The sequence below is a fragment of the Liolophura sinensis genome, chromosome 7, assembly GCF_032854445.1.
Source record: "Liolophura sinensis isolate JHLJ2023 chromosome 7, CUHK_Ljap_v2, whole genome shotgun sequence".
In the NCBI taxonomy this organism is placed as follows: domain Eukaryota; kingdom Metazoa; phylum Mollusca; class Polyplacophora; order Chitonida; family Chitonidae; genus Liolophura; species Liolophura sinensis.
In genome coordinates, this window is record NC_088301.1 from 44,741,846 (window position 1) to 44,763,386 (window position 21,541).

General features: G+C 35.8%; 1 protein-coding gene across 1 annotated transcript in view; it reads left to right on the forward strand.

Annotated features, from left to right (window-relative positions):
* The first annotated feature begins 996 nt into the window (after positions 1 to 996).
* LOC135470422 (uncharacterized) overlaps positions 997 to 21,541 on the forward strand; it is a 35,834-nt gene continuing 15,289 nt past the window's right edge. The window contains exons 1-2 of the mRNA XM_064749352.1: positions 997 to 1,126; positions 13,968 to 14,119. Coding sequence (XP_064605422.1) covers positions 13,976 to 14,119 — 144 coding nt within the window. The 5' untranslated portion in view covers positions 997 to 1,126; positions 13,968 to 13,975. The remainder of the gene's footprint in view (positions 1,127 to 13,967; positions 14,120 to 21,541) is intronic.

Sequence of the window (21,541 nt, forward strand, 5' to 3'; positions counted from 1 at the left end):
ACCATACAACTGCAGGTTTTCGTACTATAAATAATTTTTTATTGTGCCTGTCAACATGTATTGGCTGTTATATTTAATGATGGATTGCTTCGTACTTTAGGGAATCATATTCAATGGGTGGGGTGCTGCGCAATGTGCTGGGTTTGAAGTAAAAAAAAAACGATGCTCTCTTTTGTCATTTGGGCCTTCTGTGTAGCTCGTCCTCGAGTCTGAGATCATAACTCTCTTGTACACTGATCATGATACATATTCTGTATACATGTATATTCCCTGGTGTAATCAAATTTTTGCAAAGGTTTCAGTTAGAAAGGCCCACTTCAAGCTGAAAATTTTATACTTTCACATGAGTAAAAACAAACACTGGTTAATTGTAAATATAGATGAATTGACATAATAATACATTTTTCTGTTTTAATGTGTGAGACTTCTGGCGTTGGCTACATGTTTTGTTCTGTGTATCAAGAACCTATGTATTAAGCCAGGTAAAAGCACATATTAACTACCAGTAACCAGGTATTTACTCACTTGTAATAAAAGTATGGTATATTAAGTGCTGGTACACCAGTTTACGTGTAAACATTGAATGCTCAGTACAGTTGTGCTGTTATATAAAGAAGATATAAAGTTATTTCATGACAGCGGCTCACGTGTTGTTATATACAGGCAGTCCCCTGGTGGAGGTCATTCAGTACATAACCTTTAAATATGAACAGTTAGTGTCCGTGATGTTTGAATCCCCTCAGTCGTTAATTGAGGTCTTATGCTACATATATTTATAATAAACTGATATAGAGAAAGATCCCCTGGTGAGGAGAATTTTTTATTGATGTAAGTGACGACCAGTCCCTTGTTGAGCTCTCCAGTCTCCTCATACCGGTCCCAGTGATACCGTCACTGATTGTGATAACATGTTGCAGCGGCGTACGAGTCACCTGTTATGGTATCCTCTTAACAGGGTACGAGGCCAGTCTAGGAAGAGACTTCCGGTGGGTAAGGGACGGCTTCTGGAGACTGCAGAGGTGGACACTGCTCGGTTTAACACTTTTTAGGCTGTGTCTGGAGGGCTGTAGCTCAGCGGAGCAAATATGTTCGATAAACTTCTTTCACGGCGTTTTGGAACATGAAGGTAAGTTGGCCAGTTGACATTCTTGGATTTAGAAGTGTGAAGCTGTCTTAAAAGCGCCTCGTTGTGATTGATAAAGTCTTGCCATGCTTGTTTAGCCTAGCTAGATGTTAGGCACGTTGGTGGTCACGTTCCACTGGCCTACTTTGGACTTGCCGATTCACTTGGCACTGTATGTGGTCATTACTGACAGAAGTTGAATGTTTATTTGTAGTGAAGACTTCGCTTCTCTATTCTTAGCGTAAAATTAGTAGACATCAGTAGTTGCTACAATGTCTTTTCAGGTAGGTACTCGTTTGCTTTTAGGGAGTGACATAAAAGAGATATTACCGGTGAATAAAAAAACATTGTACCAGTATATCAATCAAAACCTGTGAGATCAATTCAGTCCTACCATTCAGTATTAAAATTATGGCATCCATGCTTACAGTTAAATGCACAATGAATGTCAGATGTTACACAACTGACCGTCTGTGACAGTGACTTACATTATTAAAAAGAATGAAGAGAAACATTGTGCAAACGATGCTTTAATGTGTACATATCTTTAAAGTTTGTAAGTTTTTTAATACTGGAACAGGTTGCAAATGACTTGGTATGAGAAATTATAAGTGGTGTGCACTGATTTTGTCATTGTAGCCATTCTTACACCTTCACCTGTAGTTTGAATTCTTAACATCCAGACTCATTGTCATATGGGACCTCACTTGCTCAATCCACTAAAGAGTTGTTCTCGATGCAGGCAATTGTTAATGTGCCATTGTCTGATGAGGTCCGACATTTAATACAGCTCTTGATTATTTTGCTATGGTTTTGTCAGAAAGTTTGTCAGGTCATGAATGACACCATAATAATGTTTACGTATAATTGAACATGTTAATGTCAACACAAAATTGGACATAATAATGTGGACACAGAATTGGACATATCAATGTGGACACAAAATTGGATTAGTGTTTTTGATTCACACACTATGAATCTGACTAAAAGTTGTTGCTTATCACTTCAGAAATCCATGTATTAGCATGTATTTGGTAACTGTCATGTATTGGACAATAAGCAGCACATAGGTTTCAGCTTACGCAATTTTTTTACAAGTAGTTTTGCCTTACTGTCCAGTCTAGTTACCATTCTGTTAAAATGGATTCGTATGTAAGTTTGCCTACATGCACATCCTGAAATATGCAGTTCTGTGCATAATTGTATATATAGTTAGTAATACATAAGGTTCAAGTTGATTAACAGTAGGAAGGCCAGTCTAGTCTCATCCACATCCAGTGTCGACCCATTTGTGGAAGCTTTTTTTTTTATTAGTTATTGGGTCATTGCTGTTTTGTGTACATGTGTTGTAGTACATGCACATTGTATAACTGCCTGGATAATAAAGTTAAGTAGGTATAAAATGTATATACACCGGAACAATTAATTTCCTTTTCTAGGGCACTGCATTAGTAGTGTAACTGATCTACTGGATTAGTGTTGTTTTCATCCTTCTCGCATGTACACAACACATGCACATTATAATAGCTTGATCGGTACAAGACATAATATCAAACTGTCTTTCACTAATTTATTTTATGCAGATGCCTTAATTCTATAATGTTTAATCAGCCCTAGGGCTAATATCCATACATGTACATGTACATATGCAAGATAATGTTATGCACTATAAAAGTAAGTACATGAACATGTATGCCTGCAACTTAGTAACACAAAATCAGCTACATGTGTTGATGTCAGTTGTAAGGAGTCAGTTTTGATATTGGTCATACTTGTTTTATATGTTTATCTTGTACATGTAAAAAGATACATGAAATTAAAATGTTCCTGTGGGCTTTACCTTAACATAAAATGTTTATTGTGACAAATAAGATGAACTCGTGTATTTGCATTAGCTATATGCTATGTTTATGCCTTTTAATGCTGTTTTAGAGCAGTCCAAGAATTGAGTGAAAAGATAGAGTGAAAAATCAATGTGGCTTGCTACATGTAACTACAGACATGGACCCGCAGAATGGGGTGGGCGTAATCAATGGTGTGACAACACTATTCAAGGTTTGGAGGACATTAAGTACATGTACATTGCCTTCATGCTCTGGGGGCAGTGACAGCAAGTACATGTACATGCTGTTCTGGATTTGAAAGTGCATAGTAATTCAGTGAATTATATTGTATGTAACTGTGAATACCAGAGTTAAGAGACATATACAGTATGTGTCTCCGACTGTGAGCATATAATGTGTACTCCATATGGGGAGCGGCCCTTGTCTGGCAAGTTAAAGATGCTTGTCTATCAGTGGCCATGGAACACAGGTACAGTTTCAAATCCAGCCGTGGTCAGGGATTTCGAAGAATGTGTGGCATTGGTGACAGTAAGTGGTCAGGGATGATCAGATAAAACTGATTGCCGTGGTATTCGAAAAACTGATTCTTGAGTATGGCATTTATTATTAACCATGATAAAATCAATAAATACAGCTTATGTACTATTTATGATGGAAAGATTATAGTGGATATTGTGTTGCAATTTTAAAATTTATGACTTTCATTGGGTGCTGTAAAAACACAACAGTAATGTTTAATGGAAGGAAAAGTTGGTTAACTATTCATTGTTTTTATTATTGTAATTTTTTTATGATTATTATTTGTCTATATTGTCTGACAAGGAGCTGTCCATTCTGCTAATCTTAGTAAGTCAGGCTAGTAATGTGTTTGATAGATATGCCACTGAATGGAACGATCACCACTTACGCCCACATGTCTGATCCTCTGATATCTATTTTTATGTCTGATGAGAGTTAATAGAATCCCCATGATTTGCCATTAAATCTAGGGTGTTGACAAGCTTGATATGATGATGAGAATAGCATACATGTATATTTTATTAGATATAGTACGCTTTTACATGATCCTGTATTGTTCTATGTACATGTCCTCATGAGAATAGTGTAGTGTCATCCCCCAAGGGCTTTGTTTGAATATTTAGGCAAGCACTCATATGTTTGCATTTCATCTCACAGATGTTGCCGTACAGCTGCACAGCATGTATATCTTCCTGTAACGGACAATGAACCAATCAGAGCATTGTATTCTTTTCATTTCCACCAATATCTTCCTTTCCACCAATACCTTCCTTTCCACCAATACCTTCCTTTCCAGGTATTATCAATCAAGCTTTGGACAGGATCCAAAATGAAATCTAAAGGTTATCCCATACCATTAATGGTGGTAAATATAACGGGTCTTTTTGATGCTGCCAAAAGAAAGCCATGCTGCATGTAAACTTACATGTAGGTTGTACATGCAGGCAACTGCTGAGAAACATGGAAAATGTCACCAACAGGTTCTGTTTTTAAGCTGTCCATACACATACATGTACATGTACATATGTATGTATGTATGTATGTATCTTTGTACCGGTATGTAAATTACATCTTTAGTGACACATACAAATAATTTTTGGTGTCATTTTCATAATAGTTGTGTGTATAAATTCTACTGAAAAAAGTGCTTAAGAGGTCAAACAGGTTGAAGATTTTGAGTACATGAGATTTCAGTTTTTGCCTTATGAGCATGAATTTTCAAATATGAGAAAAATTTGGCACTGTAGATGTATGTAATAAGGGGCAGTAGATTAGCAGCAGTGACTCATTGTATTTTTTTTCATTGTATAAAGTTAAAGAATTTGGATGAAGCTTATTTTCGTTACGTGAAGCTTTTATTTAGATGTTTGTGAATTGTTAAGATAATTCAAGAGCTATGCAAATGTACAATCTGTGTAAATAGCAATGAAGCATGCCTTTCTTATGTTCAGTTAGAAATACTAAGTGCTTTATGCCTCGGGCGTATAAAGTAATATCAGTAGGAATGTTAAGATCCATTGCTATATGTGCTTATCTGTATCTAATAACACTTTTTGTATACCTTCACCTTTTGTTTTTGGTTAATTGGAAAAGATTTGTCAGTATATTCGTAATGTTTCTTGTTAAAAAAAAATATGCAGGAAATGAACATTTTTGTTTATGCATGTGGCAATGAGATTATGTTTCTAAGATTCATACAGTTTCAATTTCCCCTAAAATATAGCATGAATTCATTGAAAAGCATCTTATTTCATTCTAATTGTTAGACTCCTGATGCCTCAAAAATAAGCATTTAAATTCTTGGGTTATGATTTTGGGCACTGGGATTGGCGTCTGTACAATTTAAACTGTGTCAGATCTTCCTATAGATGTACATTCAAGCACACACTGTATAGAAATGTGTTCATAATGGCCTATTCTTACATGTAGCTGTCGGTATTGATGAAGGCTTGGTATCAGTTCAGAAGCTGCTCACAGAATTCTAAGAAGTCCGATGTACATCTATTGATAATACTTGTACACTGATAATACTTGTACACTGCACAAGTTGAAAATAACAGATTGTGACTGAGCCCAAAGGGATCAGATCTATCGTTTGCTGTTAAAGTGACTCATTTTTCCCCAGCACTGAGCTCAATTTGGCACATTGCCACAGATCATGTTAAGGCAGGTGATACATGGTTAAAGGCCTCACTTGTGTTCATTCAATCAACAGTGTTTGAAATGTACTTTTTATAGTCTAAATATCAAATCACCAACTCCATGCAAGCAAATTCTCTGTAATTATAAAGATCATTAAAATGGCATTTTCCACCGTTTGATACCGTTTTATTGTGATGATGTATTTATAAGCCCTTTAAATGGAAACTTCACAGGTGTTTAATCTAAAACAGAAAGTAAATGAAAGGTGATGCTTGTCTATTGATTTATAGCTAAATGTATGGACTGAAATAAACTGAACCAATGAAGATAGCCTATAATAAAAAAAAAACATTTTGCTGCTTAAATTTGAACAGCAAGATGTAGTTCACATTTAAGTAGCAAGATTTTGCTTGTCTATGATACTTACATGTAGCATATTAGCTTAATCCAGAATTGCGTAAGGAATAGCCAATGGAGTTACATGTATTTATATTCTGGCATCGTATTGTAGTGATGACTATACCCATGATGAATAGTCAACATATTCCCAGTGGAGATTACATGTATTTAATGCAGCACTGATATTTGCTGTAAAATAAGTTCACTGGAAAATGTATTTTTGTGTGGGTGTTTTTTTTGGATATTAATGTATATTTTGCTTTTTTAGGCTGTATTCTTACTCTAGATGTTTTTGGTATCAAACTTTAGTATGTGTACTTGTTTGATTCTTGGAGTAGGTAAAAATGTTGTGATTAATGGTCACAGAAAGATGATAGATTTTCTCAAGGGTAGATAAGTAAACAACTATGACCCGGATGTACATCTGGAACCTTTTTCAAAACCAGGTCAACTTCAGGCATCATTTGCACAGTACACATATCTTTGTACATGACAGTTTTGGACCTTACAGTTAAAGTTTGCCTCCCCTCAGTAACCTACTTTTGAAATATTTACTGGAAATAAACATCCAACACCCCAATTTGTTTGAATCCATTTCACATAGTTACACATGTGCATGCACTGAAGTCGTGACTTATTTTTGACATTATTTACATACTTAGTGTTAGTGTAAACTGTTCATATCAAACACAGAATAAGGGTATTAATTGATACAAAATCACCCCACATATTTTTGTTTCGAAAAGCACTTAATTTTACACTGTTAGTGGCATGGCTTACATGTACATGTACGGTGGCAACTTCATTGTGGTAATGATGTGATCATTGTCATTGTAATACATGTGCCTGTTTTCCTGGAATGATGTGAGCTTCTTGCATGTTTTGGTCAGGTCTCTATGGGAAACTTTTAGGATGAGCAATATGAAGTAAGTCAGGTTGATATAAATTATGTCATGTGCATTTACAGGCATTTGGTTAGCAGGCAGCACAAGCCTCTTAAATGTCTTTATCCCACAACTGACTGGTGGAAGGCATTTTTGACTGTTTCAGTGGCCTAATGATAAAGTGTCGCCTCAAAGTTGGGAGACTTGGTATCAAACTCGGGTTTGCCCTGCCACAAGAAGACATAGTATATTTACATGCTCACCTTGTTGTTATGTGACTGAAAAATTGTTACTCCAAGTATTCATTCATTTGAAAGCCATTTTGAAAATGCATGTAAGGCAGAATTTACTGATTTGTAGTTTGGACCAAAAAGTTTCACCATGATAAGGTAGAAAATAGACGTCATGTTCATATCCCAAGTCCACATACCTTTTATATTTTAATCCTATATTTTCACATACCTACTGTACATAAGATAAATGAGATAAATGATGCCATCCTTTCTTCATACGTCATGGCCCCCTGATAACATTATATTGTTTGATCTTTCACTTAAGGCTTGGCTCTTATATATTAAGGAGTGTACATACTCAGTGTTCGTTAGTATTACTGCCTTTTTTTCCTTCTTTTGCACAATCATGTTGTCAAAACAAATATCTCAGTGTCTTTATACTTAAATGAAAACAAAATAATTTGCTCCTATTATATACGATTTTTGTTAATTGTTAATTATGAGTGCCTGTGAGTGTCCATGCCTAGCAGCCATAAAACACTTAAAGTAAATCTGTTGCACATGGGTTTGTCTTTAGCCTGGAGCTGTGTGTGAGTGAAGTCCGTCTTTTTGTTGTCAGATGAGTTATATGTAGTAAAACCCTCCATATTGAAACAAACAAGCCAATCCCATAATTTCAACAACAGCCATGATTGACCTATTTAAATGTAATTGGCCACAGAGCTGCTGTCTGGTCTATTAAATTTAAATAGGTGAACGATAGTAATTTTGTGTACATGTTCATACTGTATATGTATGAATAAACATTTCGAAGCTAGTTAATTGATTCCGCAGAAATGCATTAGATGTGTGAGCTTCAAAGGCAGAAGTTATATTAATTCTTATATTTTGCAAACATGCGAAAAGGTTGACGGATTACTGTATAGCCCTTGTGAACCAATTTAGGGCATCACAATGTATCATGCACGTTAAAATAGCAGTAAGCTGTCTAAAGTTTCCATTTCACTTATGTTGTAATTTAGAAAGCAACAGAAAAGCTGACATCAATGTGTTTTACATGTGGCTAGTTCTGTATCAACTTAAATTTTAATTGTATACTGTCATTTAATTTTTTGAGGTGTTACAAAGACATTTAAGATACTAATACCCTGATGCGTGTAGCCCACTATATTGTAACAGTAATGTTGCACAATAAAAATACAGTGTGCTGGCCAAATTTTTTAGCCATAGGTGATTATTGAAAAAATTTTTGTTCTTGTTAAACAAATTGCATCTAAATAGGGTTGGTAGAAAGAGGTTTTGTTAATTCTGGCTAATGAAAGTGATAAAGAAATTAACATTTAGAGAAGAAGAATCATAATAGGAATTCCATTAAAAGCCCAATGAAAAGTTTAGAGTAGGGCCCTTTTCAGAGAATTGGTCTGTTTACTTTGGATGAACATATTTTTAAACATGACGTTATGAGTATTTTTACAAGTACAAATATCCTTGGTCATTGAAGAATGGCTGTTCCATTTATTTGAATTCTGACATGTCAGAGGAAGTCTGTCAAAATGCACAACCATGACTGATGTGCCTGTATCTGTATCATAAGATGACACAGTGATGGGGTTTAATGTCACGTCAAAAAAAGCACTGCCTTTAAACCAGAAGTATATTATTAGATTTCTGCTTTAATGCACTGTTTACAAGTACATGCAGAACAAAATTATATCATTATGTCATGTACAATGTTTCATTAACTCTGATATGACTCAAACCTTAATCATCTCCTTGTAAAATTAGTAGATATTGTTTTTATAATAAGATAATTCACACCTTAATTGACACACCATCACATGCTCCACATCTAAAGAAAGATTTATCCTTTTAAATAGAACATGTTACAGCTACTTGAACTGTTACGAATTTGCAATATCTGTGGCCTATCTAGGATTCAGCTCCCTCGTTAAGTGTATTGTCCTCGTTAAAAGATTTGATATCAGAAGTTTGACCAGCCAACCAAGATTGAATGAAATCCAGAATTTTTTAGTTGATTTAGCTAAATGCAAAAATGAGTTGCATTTAACTCTTAAGTAAACCTTGTCAACCTGTGTTTTCCCGGAAATATCTGAAGAGAATTATAAGAGAATTATAAAGGGAATCCGTCGCGGGTCTAAACTTTCCGCCCAATGAGAAACATGCAAATGATGCAGCACAAAGATTGCAACATTCCAACTTTCGATTGTGGATAGCAAGTTAACAATCGTAAAAGGAAATAATATGAAAGCAAATCATAAGTCTATTAAAGCAAAAGCAATCTTCCTTACTATCGATATGGTTTTATAAAGTATTAGTAAATCCCAACAATCTCTACAGAAGAACTGAAGGTACATGGTAGACCACATAATTACAACACAACACTGTGTCTGACATTTCAGATTTGCTAAACGTTATCCCGGCGTCGAGACAACAAGGGGAGGTAACTGGCTCAAAAAAGTCCGGCTTTCTAAATTCAGCGACATGAGTGAGTTGTTGGTCGAAACCCCGAATAAAGTTGAACATTCAGCTGTTCGCTGAAAGTCAAGTTCATGTCAACAGACATCTGAAAGTCCCATCTTTATGTAGAAGACGTCCCAAACAACAGCACAATTTTTTCGACGTTAGCGGTATGACGTTCATTTAAGAGTAGCTTCTTGCAATTAAAAAATGAGAGGGTGCTGGCCTGGACAATGTATATAATTTTGTGTGCATAGAAAAGTAGGTCCTGGTATACTCGTATGCGACATTCTTCATTTTGGTTTTAGAAATTAATTTGACAGTATTGAACTACATGTATGTACTTGTTTCAAGACATCGGAAAATAAGGTTTAGCTACATGTTTAGGTACATGTAAATGAGATGTTTTACATTCAGTCGTCGTCTTTATAACTAAGAGATGCCAAGGTCACATTAAGTAAACTCAAGAGGGATCATATATCTTAGTAATTTGCCTAATATATCTGTGCACATAGAAGTTTATACATTGTCCAGACCAGCACCCTCTCATTTTTTAGTTGCAAGAAGCTACTCTTAAATGAACGTCATACCTCTAACTTCGAAAAAATTGTACTGTTGTTTTAGAGATCTTCTACATATAACACAAGGGTTTTGATGAGTTAACTTCATGGGAATGGTTGCTACAGTAACCTAATGTGGCCTCTTGTCACCTAAGCACAAAACTTTCAAAAATTCCATTATTTCAGGTATGAGCTACATGTACCTTATCTTCTGAATTAAATCCATTTATTTTTAATGTAGGTTACAAATGTTTCCCGGGCAGAGAATATGTGTCTTGTTAGGCATATGGTCTGTTTTCAGACTTATTTGTAATCCATTAACTCTTGACATGATACATGTGATGATACATCCGCCAGTTTCATATACATGTATTTCCCTAGGAGTATATATGTGTTAGCCTGTATCAGAAGCTTAGTATACAAGATTACTGTTTGTTTGCTGACTAGCTTCATCTGTCTGGCAATCTGGTGATGACTGGTCCCAATATGAAAATTGTCACAGCCAAGAATTTTTGACCATTGCATATATACATGTACATGTTGGCCTGAACTACCTATTTCTTCTAATTTTTGGGACACGTGGTCTGCTAATTTTTACCAGTACATATGTAATTTTAGCAGGAATATTGAGTTTTTTTTCTCTCACATGGTTAGACCATCTAGTGAACAATATACTCATATCTTAAGTTTTTGAAAAGCCTGGTAAAGAAATGTGATGTACTACATGTACTTTCATCACTACTGATATCTGTCCCAGAAATGAGGAGAACTAGGCTACCTACCTAGGATTTCTGTAAGCAATTAGTTTACTGACAACTCAAGTCATCGCATCCAATGTCATGGCTTATGTTTGTGTATGTATTACAAACTTCGAAAAAAATTAATATCAGATATTTTATAGTTGGTTTTACAAGCCGTATCTTGAGCTTATTGTGGTACTACGTAATTACACATATCAGTGACCATACATGACGAATTTAATCCATGGGGACCCATTGTGATTCTGGTAACTGTAGAATCTGCTGACTGAAGCTAACACAGCTCTTGGATTTGTGTGGGTTGACACTCCGGCTCTATTAGCTGGTGAACTGCGTCAGCCTTGTGGAAACCTAACACAAACCCTGGAATTGTCACTGCCACATCAGGGTTAATGGACGCCTAAGCTCAAAGCCTGAGATAGTGATTCTAACTCATCTGCGTCACTCTTGGCAGTCTTCACTTTGTGTGTCAGTCCCCAATGGCTCAGTCCATATTAGTCAGTAGAAAACGGCTGTGACAGTGATTTAACCATGAGGAACAGTTCTAAGGTATGTAGGCATTGTATTGATGGAAAGGAAATGTTGAAAATGCATCTACATTGTAGGATGTATCTCATCATGCCTGATGAAAGGAGAGAAATTTATGTAAGTACATGTTACATGGCCTGTGCTGTTGTTGTCAGGACTATAAGGATGTACACGTGTTAATTACCAGTATTATTCAAAGGAATGATGAACATATTATTCACATTTTAATCAAGATAGAAACTTTCTTTTTCATTCAGGTGAAGGTGTAGTGTGTACATGTACATATACATGTTGGTGTATACATTTGTTCACTGTATTGGAAAACTTTACAGGCACAGTTCATCGTTGAATGATTCTTCCGTTAATGTCTCATTGTTCCAACAATCTGTCAGGGTCCAATAATGATACCGAAAGCACTTATCCATCATGAGACCATTACTTCTACCACAAGAAAATACAAACCCATACATCATGCAGTATAGCAGTGCTTTCAACTGATAAGAAGTACATGTACATTAATTACATTAAGAAAAAAAGCTGTATATACATGTATATGTTATTATTACATGTTTTTTACATAGTTAGGAATGAAGGCCACATACATGTACAGCACTCCATTAGCATCAACTTCTCACACTCTGTGTCAGTAATGGGTTTTTTGTAGCATCTGCATTCTGCATGTAAAAGTCTTGTTACTTAAATGTAAAAAAACTATTTTTTCTTGTGTAAATGACATATATGAAACAAAAGATAACACTGAACATTCATGCACATGAATCTGTCAAATGTTGTGTTTTGTTGTAAATTTAAATGCATTTTGGGCACATCAAATTGGCTGTAATCACAGAATTATTCTTTTCTTTTTAATACTCTATATGTATGTAATAATGTGTGACTTTTTACAACCTTTGATGTCATTATGTAAAAAAGTAACTGTATATTTATTTCTTTCATTATAATACATGTAGTTGCACTTGTGTAAATGTTCCTGAACGTAACAGTTGATCCAGCTGAGTACACCTGAACATTCAGTATAGCTTAGTGATTTGTGTATAGGCCTACAGGTGTAGCCACCATTACTAGTTAGCGTGGCTGTCACAGTCAGTGGCTGACAATAAATATACTTCCACACTGAGCCGGGTGATAATTGCTACCACATCCACCCTAATGCTACAGTAAGGCTTCTTTTGTTGATGTTTTGTGGATTCATTTCTATAATTGCAATTACTTGTTAATATTATAGAGTTGTAGATATGAAAAAGTAGAGCAAACCATGATGATCATCGACCTTAATGAATTGGGCTATATTCCGGACATTATTACCTGTCCCTGTTCAGGTACATTGACGTGTACTTGTATAGGTCTGTTTGACTTGTATTCTGCACTTAATGTGGGTCATACTTTTACACTTGATCTGCCTGCACCTATCTCACCTGAGCTGCATGCACATGTTGATTTCCCCTGGTTACATGGATACATTGGCGTACATGTTCACGTTAATATGCTCACACTGTGCAAACGCAGCCAGTATATCACCCTATAAACTTGTTAACATAGGATTGATGTCATGCTCTGATAAAAGCGCCGTTATTGTCAGGTTTAGATCATCAGATGTTTATTAAATGAGCTTCACTGGTTCTACATGTTTGTGGATGTGCATGCAGACCTGTGTAACTTTATAATTGTTACCAGTTCTGTATAAAATAGGTGTGTATTACAGCGATAACTGACATTAAGAATCACAAATCTATATGTTGTTCACCTGTGAGTGACAATGTCTTGCTTACATGTTATTGAAACTTGAGCGGGATCATGATAGTAAATGTATATGTAGAGTATGTATTTTTTATATATCAACTTCCCATGTATCATCAGACACCATCTGATGGAGCATTTACATGTATAAAACATTTGAAGTTTCAACAGTGTACACTTTCATCCCATAGTAGTATAGGATTTAATAGATTTACATGTGTGAATGGGTGTATAACAAAGTCAGTTTAAATACAGTGAGATGGAAATTTTGCCATTTAGGTAGTTATTTATTTTCTTAAATATATTTATGAGAGTGTATGTATACATCTACAGTACATTGTGTATTGTATACATGTATATATATGTACCACTATTACTAGTTTCTGTACATGAAGAAAATTCCCATAAATGTAATAGGCACTGTCATGAATTGTATTTGAACAACTTTAGTTGGATCTTTTATATTCAGTTAATGCATTACATATACATCTACATCATGTACCTTTAAGCTTACTATCATAGATACCAGTATATACAGATGTATGTACTAGTAAGCAGAGCTGTATAGAAAGTCTTGACATATATAGAGCATGTTGAGTTAAGATACTTGCCTGTAATTCTAGCTGATAATACTTATTTCTTGTGCTATTACATCTACCTGCAGATTTGTTAGGCTATTCTGTTCTTTGTTCTGTCACGTGTGCGCGTGTAAGCGTTTACCATTTACATTTGGGTCTGTTACAGAGTTGAGAATGCAGCTGACTGGGTCGCAGTTTTACAAGCTTCTTCAGACGCACCCCCAGTCTGTGACTTGGTCTGACCCACGATCCCTTACCCTCAAGAAAACACCATCAGGCAGCCTTGGGCTCAAGATCCGTACTTTTCAACCACCTCAAGTGAGTCCCTACTGCAATTAGATATAAATACATACTAAATGCACTTGTATAAGTGTGCATGCTCTTCTTGTGTACCAAGTGTTCTCTGCTCTTCTTCAGTGTGAGAATCTTTTCCCTCAATTTGGCCAGTAAATATAGTCACAAGCTGGTATACTGTACATGTTTGTCTTTATTAACATGTAGTTCAAGACAATAACTTTGAATGTCTGTAGAAACTGTGTCATGTTCTTGTATATAAGGATTTAAGCCTGGAGGTTTATCATATTCAAGTGTAGCCACCTACATGTACAAGTCTGACAGCTCTTGCATGAGCGAAAAGTACATGTAGTTGATTAAGGCATCTATAGAAAACTCTTGACTATTCAAGAAATAAACAAATCATTACTTGGGAGTGGATTTAAGTGAAAAAATGTTGTGTTGGTTTTCTCTTTCAGCTACATGTTAATGTTCTTTGGTACATGTAGGTTATAAAACTACAGAAAAGGGCACACAGAGGGTGCAAACCTGTCACGGCTAAATGTATAAATTCTGGCACTACATGCAGATGGACAATACCCTGCATTTCTGTCCTTTCTATAATGTACATGTCTAGGGTGATGAATCAATGGACAATACCCTGCATTTCTGTCCTTTCTATAATGTACCCGTCTAGGGTGGTGAATCAGTGGACAATACTCTGCATTTCTGTCCTTTCTATAATGTACATGTCTAGGGTGATGAATCAATGGACAATACCCTGCATTTCTGTCCTTTCTATAATGTACATGTCTAGGGTGATGAATCAGTGGACAATACTCTGCATTTCTGTCCTTTCTATAATGTACATGTCTAGGGTGATGAATCAATGGACAATACCCTGCATTTCTGTCCTTTCTATAATGTACCCGTCTAGGGTGATGAATCAGTGGACAATACTCTGCATTTCTGTCCTTTCTATAATGTACATGTCTAGGGTGATGAATCAATGGACAATACCCTGCATTTCTGTCCTTTCTATAATGTACCCGTCTAGGGTGGTGAATCAGTGGACTATACTCTGCATTTCTGTCCTTTCTATAATGTACATGTCTAGGGTGATGAATCAATGGACAATACTCTGCATTTCTGTCCTTTCTATAATGTACCCGTCTAGGGTGATGAATCAGTGGACAATACTCTGCATTTCTGTCCTTTCTATAATGTACATGTCTAGGGTGATGAATCAATGGACAATACCCTGCATTTCTGTCCTTTCTATAATGTACCCGTCTAGGGTGGTGAATCAGTGGACAATACTCTGCATTTCTGTCCTTTCTATAATGTACATGTCTAGGGTGATGAATCAATGGACAATACCCTGCATTTCTGTCCTTTCTATAATGTACATGTCTAGGGTGATGAATCAGTGGACAATACTCTGCATTTCTGTCCTTTCTATAATGTACATGTCTAGGGTGATGAATCAATGGACAATACCCTGCATTTCTGTCCTTTCTATAATGTACCCGTCTAGGGTGATGAATCAGTGGACAATACTCTGCATTTCTGTCCTTTCTATAATGTACATGTCTAGGGTGATGAATCAATGGACAATACCCTGCATTTCTGTCCTTTCTATAATGTACCCGTCTAGGGTGGTGAATCAGTGGACTATACTCTGCATTTCTGTCCTTTCTATAATGTACATGTCTAGGGTGATGAATCAATGGACAATACTCTGCATTTCTGTCCTTTCTATAATGTACCCGTCTAGGGTGAAGAATCATTTTTAAAAAATATCTGCTTCCAGATCAACAACAAAAGTTAATAGATTAGTCCTATACCTTATCCCATTGCCTTAGCCCAAACCACACCATAACTTTCTAGTTGCAGACAGAAAAAATGGACAACTGCTGACAAACACATAACCACCAGGGTGGGGGTAATAAATTGACACCTGATAAATGTTAAGATAATTTTTCTAGCAGATATGTCCAAATTTTTGTCATTGATTGAAGTTACAAGAGACCAGCATGCTCTGGCATCTTCATATCAAAGCACTCTATATTATGAATTTGGCAATTTGTCAAAGAAAATGAATTACATTTGCATTTGCCAGGCAACTGTTAAAATGATCCACAGACCTTCATTTGTTTCAAGCAACATCTGTTGAGAGAAAGCGTTTTATATCCTCTTTCCGTTAACAAGACTTTATGGGAGTGTTATTGACTTTATGTTCTCGTTTATGGCCTTGATTAAAACAGTGTGCATGGAGCTGTTGGCTGTAATAAAGTGTTTCACCTTACTTTATGGTGGTATCATTTTCACATCCTTATGTGTGCAATATCTGAAAGCCTTTAATGAGAAAAGTGAACCAAAAACATTAACAGTAATTGCAAGAATATGAGCACAGTAAATATGTGTATACATGCATGATTACTGACATTTGAATCCAGTACATTGTACGTGAAAATCTTTGTCAAACATATACATATACGGGGATTTTCAAATGTGTCTCCTTGCTATGTACATTAAATGTACATGCACTCTGACCACCCAGTATGTAAAACTATGTACTTTCTGCTATATGTATAGGTTATTGGCGTGTATGGATCACTATGGAAGAGTTCTGCAACTCTGCAAAGGTGTGAGCTTGCAAACCACCAGCAACTTTAAACTTGGGATTTAAAATAAGATTAATAATAACATGAACATGAAAATGAAAGGCCAAAAAAAAAAACATATCAAATCTTACAAGATGTAGAGAACGTAACACTCAAATTATGAAAGAAAAAAAAAATGGTTGTATGGATTCATTTCAAAAAGCAAAATGAGGCCCTGTATAGAAATATGGATCAGTACATGTACACATACATACATGTATATTCAAGTAGAATGATATAAAACAGTTCATCAGAACAAGTAATTTATTTTATATTTGTAAAATTTTGTGTGTTTGTGTGTTCTAAAATATGTTTACAGGAAAATCACAATTGAGGTTAAACATGTACTCTGGAGACTAATGTTCCCTGTACATGTTGCTGGTATTGTTATTGAACTGAGCTCAAAAAGATGTTGACCTTTCTTTCTGAAGTAATTCTTTTGAGATGTACTATTTAAAGATTCTCTCAGTTTTTATCCGTGGGCATTTGGTCTACCCCCTCAGTCTAAGATTAGATGGAGTCTTAAGTGTGCAGCTCACACAACCTTTGGGAGTTAAGCATCGTGTACTTGGAGTGTGTTATTTTTCTGGTGTAACATGCTTGAATATGATTCCAAAGGTTATAAACATGTCACCAAGGTGTATAATATGCCATTATTTATGATCTTTGAACAGCTTTGTTCAGTTTGTATTTACACCTCAAAGGTTATAAAATCTGTTCACTTTCGTGCATAAATGGAGTACATACATATGAATGGTATTCTGAGGGGAATTCCCTGTCAGTTCAGGTTCATCGCTGTGCTGATAAGACAGTTATCTTTGCCAGTGTATGTCAACGGGCACAGCCTACATTCAACTGCCAGATATTTGATATAATCATGTGGGCTAGATCCAAGATGTATTTACCTTCAGTAAAGACCATGTAATGATCAGATGCAATGTGTACCCCAATCCCAATCTTCAGAAAATAGGTGTGCATTTTATACATTATAGAGGCTAATAATGAAACATTTATGTAGAGATCTGTGCTTTATGGAATGACATGTTTATTTGTATTCATTGCACATAGCACATAAATATGCAAATGATAGAGGATGCAATTTGAAAAAAACAAAATACAGGAACCAAGCCGGCTAGAACAGTTGGTAGAGCGTCCACTTCAGGGTCAAGCCTGGGTCAAGTCACACCTAAGACTTTAAAAGAAGAAGTTGTAGCTTCCACGCTTGCCTTTCGGCATAAGGGGATAGTGCAACTGCTGGTATACCCATGTCAGTATAATTTCTCGGGTGGGGCGGTTTACTTGCCTTCGGTAAGGCATCTCAGTGAGGCAGCACTAGATAAAAGAGCGGTGGAAATCTGTCCTTCAACCAGGAGGCACATTACATGCATTCTATGGATACCTTCGTCGTTAAACCCCAAGCACTCACTCACTCACTCACAAAATACAGGAAAACAGCCATTTTTTTCATTTTTAACCTTAGCTGGAAAGGGTATGAAAGTTAATGCACCCGAAATGACCTGAAATTTTGTCCATAAGTGACTTGCTCAATTTTACGATATTTGAGCATTTCTAAATATTCTAGAAAAGTGTGTTAAGGCTGGCTTGGAAGGTATCGTGATGTTCTGCTGGAAATAGCGTTTCTTGGTATTGCGTTTTTTTAATAGCGTTTCTTGGTATTGCCATATATTTCGCAAAAGTTAATGTAGCATACATATATCCTTTCATTCTGAGTAACCCTACCACAGTCTCCTGTTAATCACTGAAGTCAGGATAAGCGGAATTGATCTGATCCAGTCATTAAGCGTGCCAGTGGTGCTCCCAGTCGCTCTAGATACATGTGTGAAAACATTATCATTAACTCCCAGCAAGCATTGAACTTGTACTAGGCAATCATACTGGCCTATAACAACTGTCTGCTAGTGACAGTATGGAAATTTGGTGTGGTATGGAATGATGAAGCGTAAAATATTCAAATCAGAGAGCATTAGCTCATTTCCTCAATTTTATACACCAAAAATGCAATATTTAAACCAACATGTTTACCTGTAAAACCACCACTTTTCAGTCAAAAAAGTACATCTGTCCTCAAGACACCAGTTTTATCTTAAAATGTGACATCTCATTCAAGACACATTTCCTTTCAAGATACAAAAATTCCTTCTATACAAAAATTCTCTTGCTAGGCAAAAATTTTGTCCTAAAATTTACACGAGGAAATTTCATTCAATAAATCTTGTGACATCAAAATGGCCGACTGGACAATTGAAGAAGAATAATTTTTATTTTGGAATGATGTGGACTAACTGACTGACCAAGGGAAAAGTAGCTTTAAACCTTGCGGACACACAAAAATTCAGCTGAGCAAAAGGTTATTCAAGACATTTCCAATGGAATTGCAAAAGAAGAGTTAACAGCATTCCCACGTTGAGACCCCTTTTAGAAGGTCACATACGTCTTGAATAGTCACATGAAAGTTATTCTTTATCTTATTTTTAGGTTATCAAGGTTATTTTGCACGTACATGTATATTGTGTTTTAAACGCATACATGTATGTCTAGAAGCTTTCATCATGAGTATACAGTATACAATATGTGTGATTGGATAGCAATATTGCTGAAGTGCTCCGGAATGCATAGAATTTGACATTGCATCTGTTAATTGTTAATTGTGACTGAGAGACAATTTTGTTGCTGTGCACCAAAGACCAGGTTGAGGTTTTTTTTTCAAGATTTTTCTGTTACCTCTGAGTCTGCGACTGAATGTATCAGTACATGTTTTTCCTTACTTAATTCATGACTAGATTTTTTCAGAAAATCTCTTGCTTCATTATGGTTAACAGATTAATTATTGAACATGATGGAGCTCTTGGGAAACAGTGTGCACTAAGCAGCAGAAAACTGTGCTGCTGGCAGTTGCCCTGATTCTGGAACATAGAGTTTATGTGTTCTCTAATGGAACAAGGACAGGTGTACTGACAGGTTAATGAATTGATCCTGCCTGAATACCTGGTATACAGTAAATTACCTAAAGTTTTGCCCAAAAAGTGCATTTTGAATAGCCAATTATTGGGGCAAAATATTACTTTTCGAGCTGAAACTTACAATTTTAGGTCATTTACCATATTAAATGACTTTAACATGTATGTCTTGTGCATTATTTCTAAATTCTTTCTAGGATGATTACGTTGCAAATTGTTCTCGTGACTAGTTAAATTTTATCCTGATAGTTCTTCAGAGTATTTTGTTCAAATTGTATTGTGACAGCTTTATGTAAGGCATGTATACATGTTGATGAAGTAACAGCAAATGCCATTGCTGTATTTAGTCTTGCTTAAGATTCATTTACAAACATAGCAGTTGCCCTCAATACTATTAAAATTTCATGTACAGGTGTCTAGGTACTGAACTAGTTCGCTACAGCGTCTGTCTAGGAGCTGAACTAGTTGCTAGAGCGTCAATCTAGGTGCTGAACTAGCTGCTAGAGCGTCTATCTAGGTGCTGAACTAGTTGCTAGAGCATCAATCTAGGTGCTGAACTAGTTGCTAGAGCGTCTATCTAGGTGCTGAACTAGTTGCTAGAGCGTCTATCTAGGTGCTGAACTAGCTGCTAGAGCACATATAGTCTGCTAAACAGGTTACTACATGTAAAGTACTTATGTATTAGCTACATGTAATTAATATATGATATGATATTTCATATGATGTAAACACAGGATAATCCAGGATAAATATATACAAAAAAAATAATTTTCAGCAAACACAATCCTTATATCTGATTGCAATTCAGTATCTCCTATCTCTTTAGAACTACCTTTCTTGAGTCAGTTGTACAGAGTAAAGACATTATTTACTTGACAGGGCTGTGAATCTATGGATGAGTGTGTGAGGGAGAGCACTATCTTTTTTTAAATAGAGCCATAAGTCTCACCCTCAACCACCATCCCAACTTTTGAAATTTGTTTCACTGCTCCAGCTTTATTGGACATTTATTGTATGATGTCCTGGTGAAAAGTAAAATACACACATGTGCATGCAACAAGTTTGTGAAATTTCATAGAACATAATTTAATAAAGTCATATTAACCTTATTAAAAAATTAAATTAATACATGTATGATGGTTTACCGATAAAACTTTGGTTGTCAAACATTTCTTTCCTTTAAGTTCTTAGAGAGCACCATTTTGTTATGAATTTCATGAAAAATCCTTTACACATGGTTTGCAAGTTTAGGATGAGAATCTTCAATTTTTTTCCAAGTACATGTATAGACTGTATAGGTTAACCATTGCATGAAAGCTACGATCTATATTTGTGGAGATCGCTTTGACCTACGCAATCACCTGTATGAATATATGCCCATACATGGTATAGAGAAAGCATAGCAAAAACGTGGGGAACATATTTACCGAGGGTTGAGTAAAGGAATTACTTTGCATGGCTTTGTGTACACATGTGCCAATCATTCATTGACTGTAGTTGCACACCTACGCAGGCCTGTTGGCACTTTTAGGTGAATGTAGTTACTTGTATATTTCAATAAGGAGTCCATTACCCCCAGTGAATCACTAGATGACCTATGCCTTATGTATATTTATGGACTAATCTTTTACAATAAATGTATGTAGTTTTGTATGGTATATCAGTAGTAGTCACACATGGCTAAACTCAGACTTCTCTTATTCATGTAGAAATAATAAGGCACTCCTTTACATGTACATGCACTTGTTTTGTCATTTCTCCCCACATGACCCAGTTTTTGGACTTTTATATTAACAGAGTTGGAATCTGTCCAACTTTGGGGT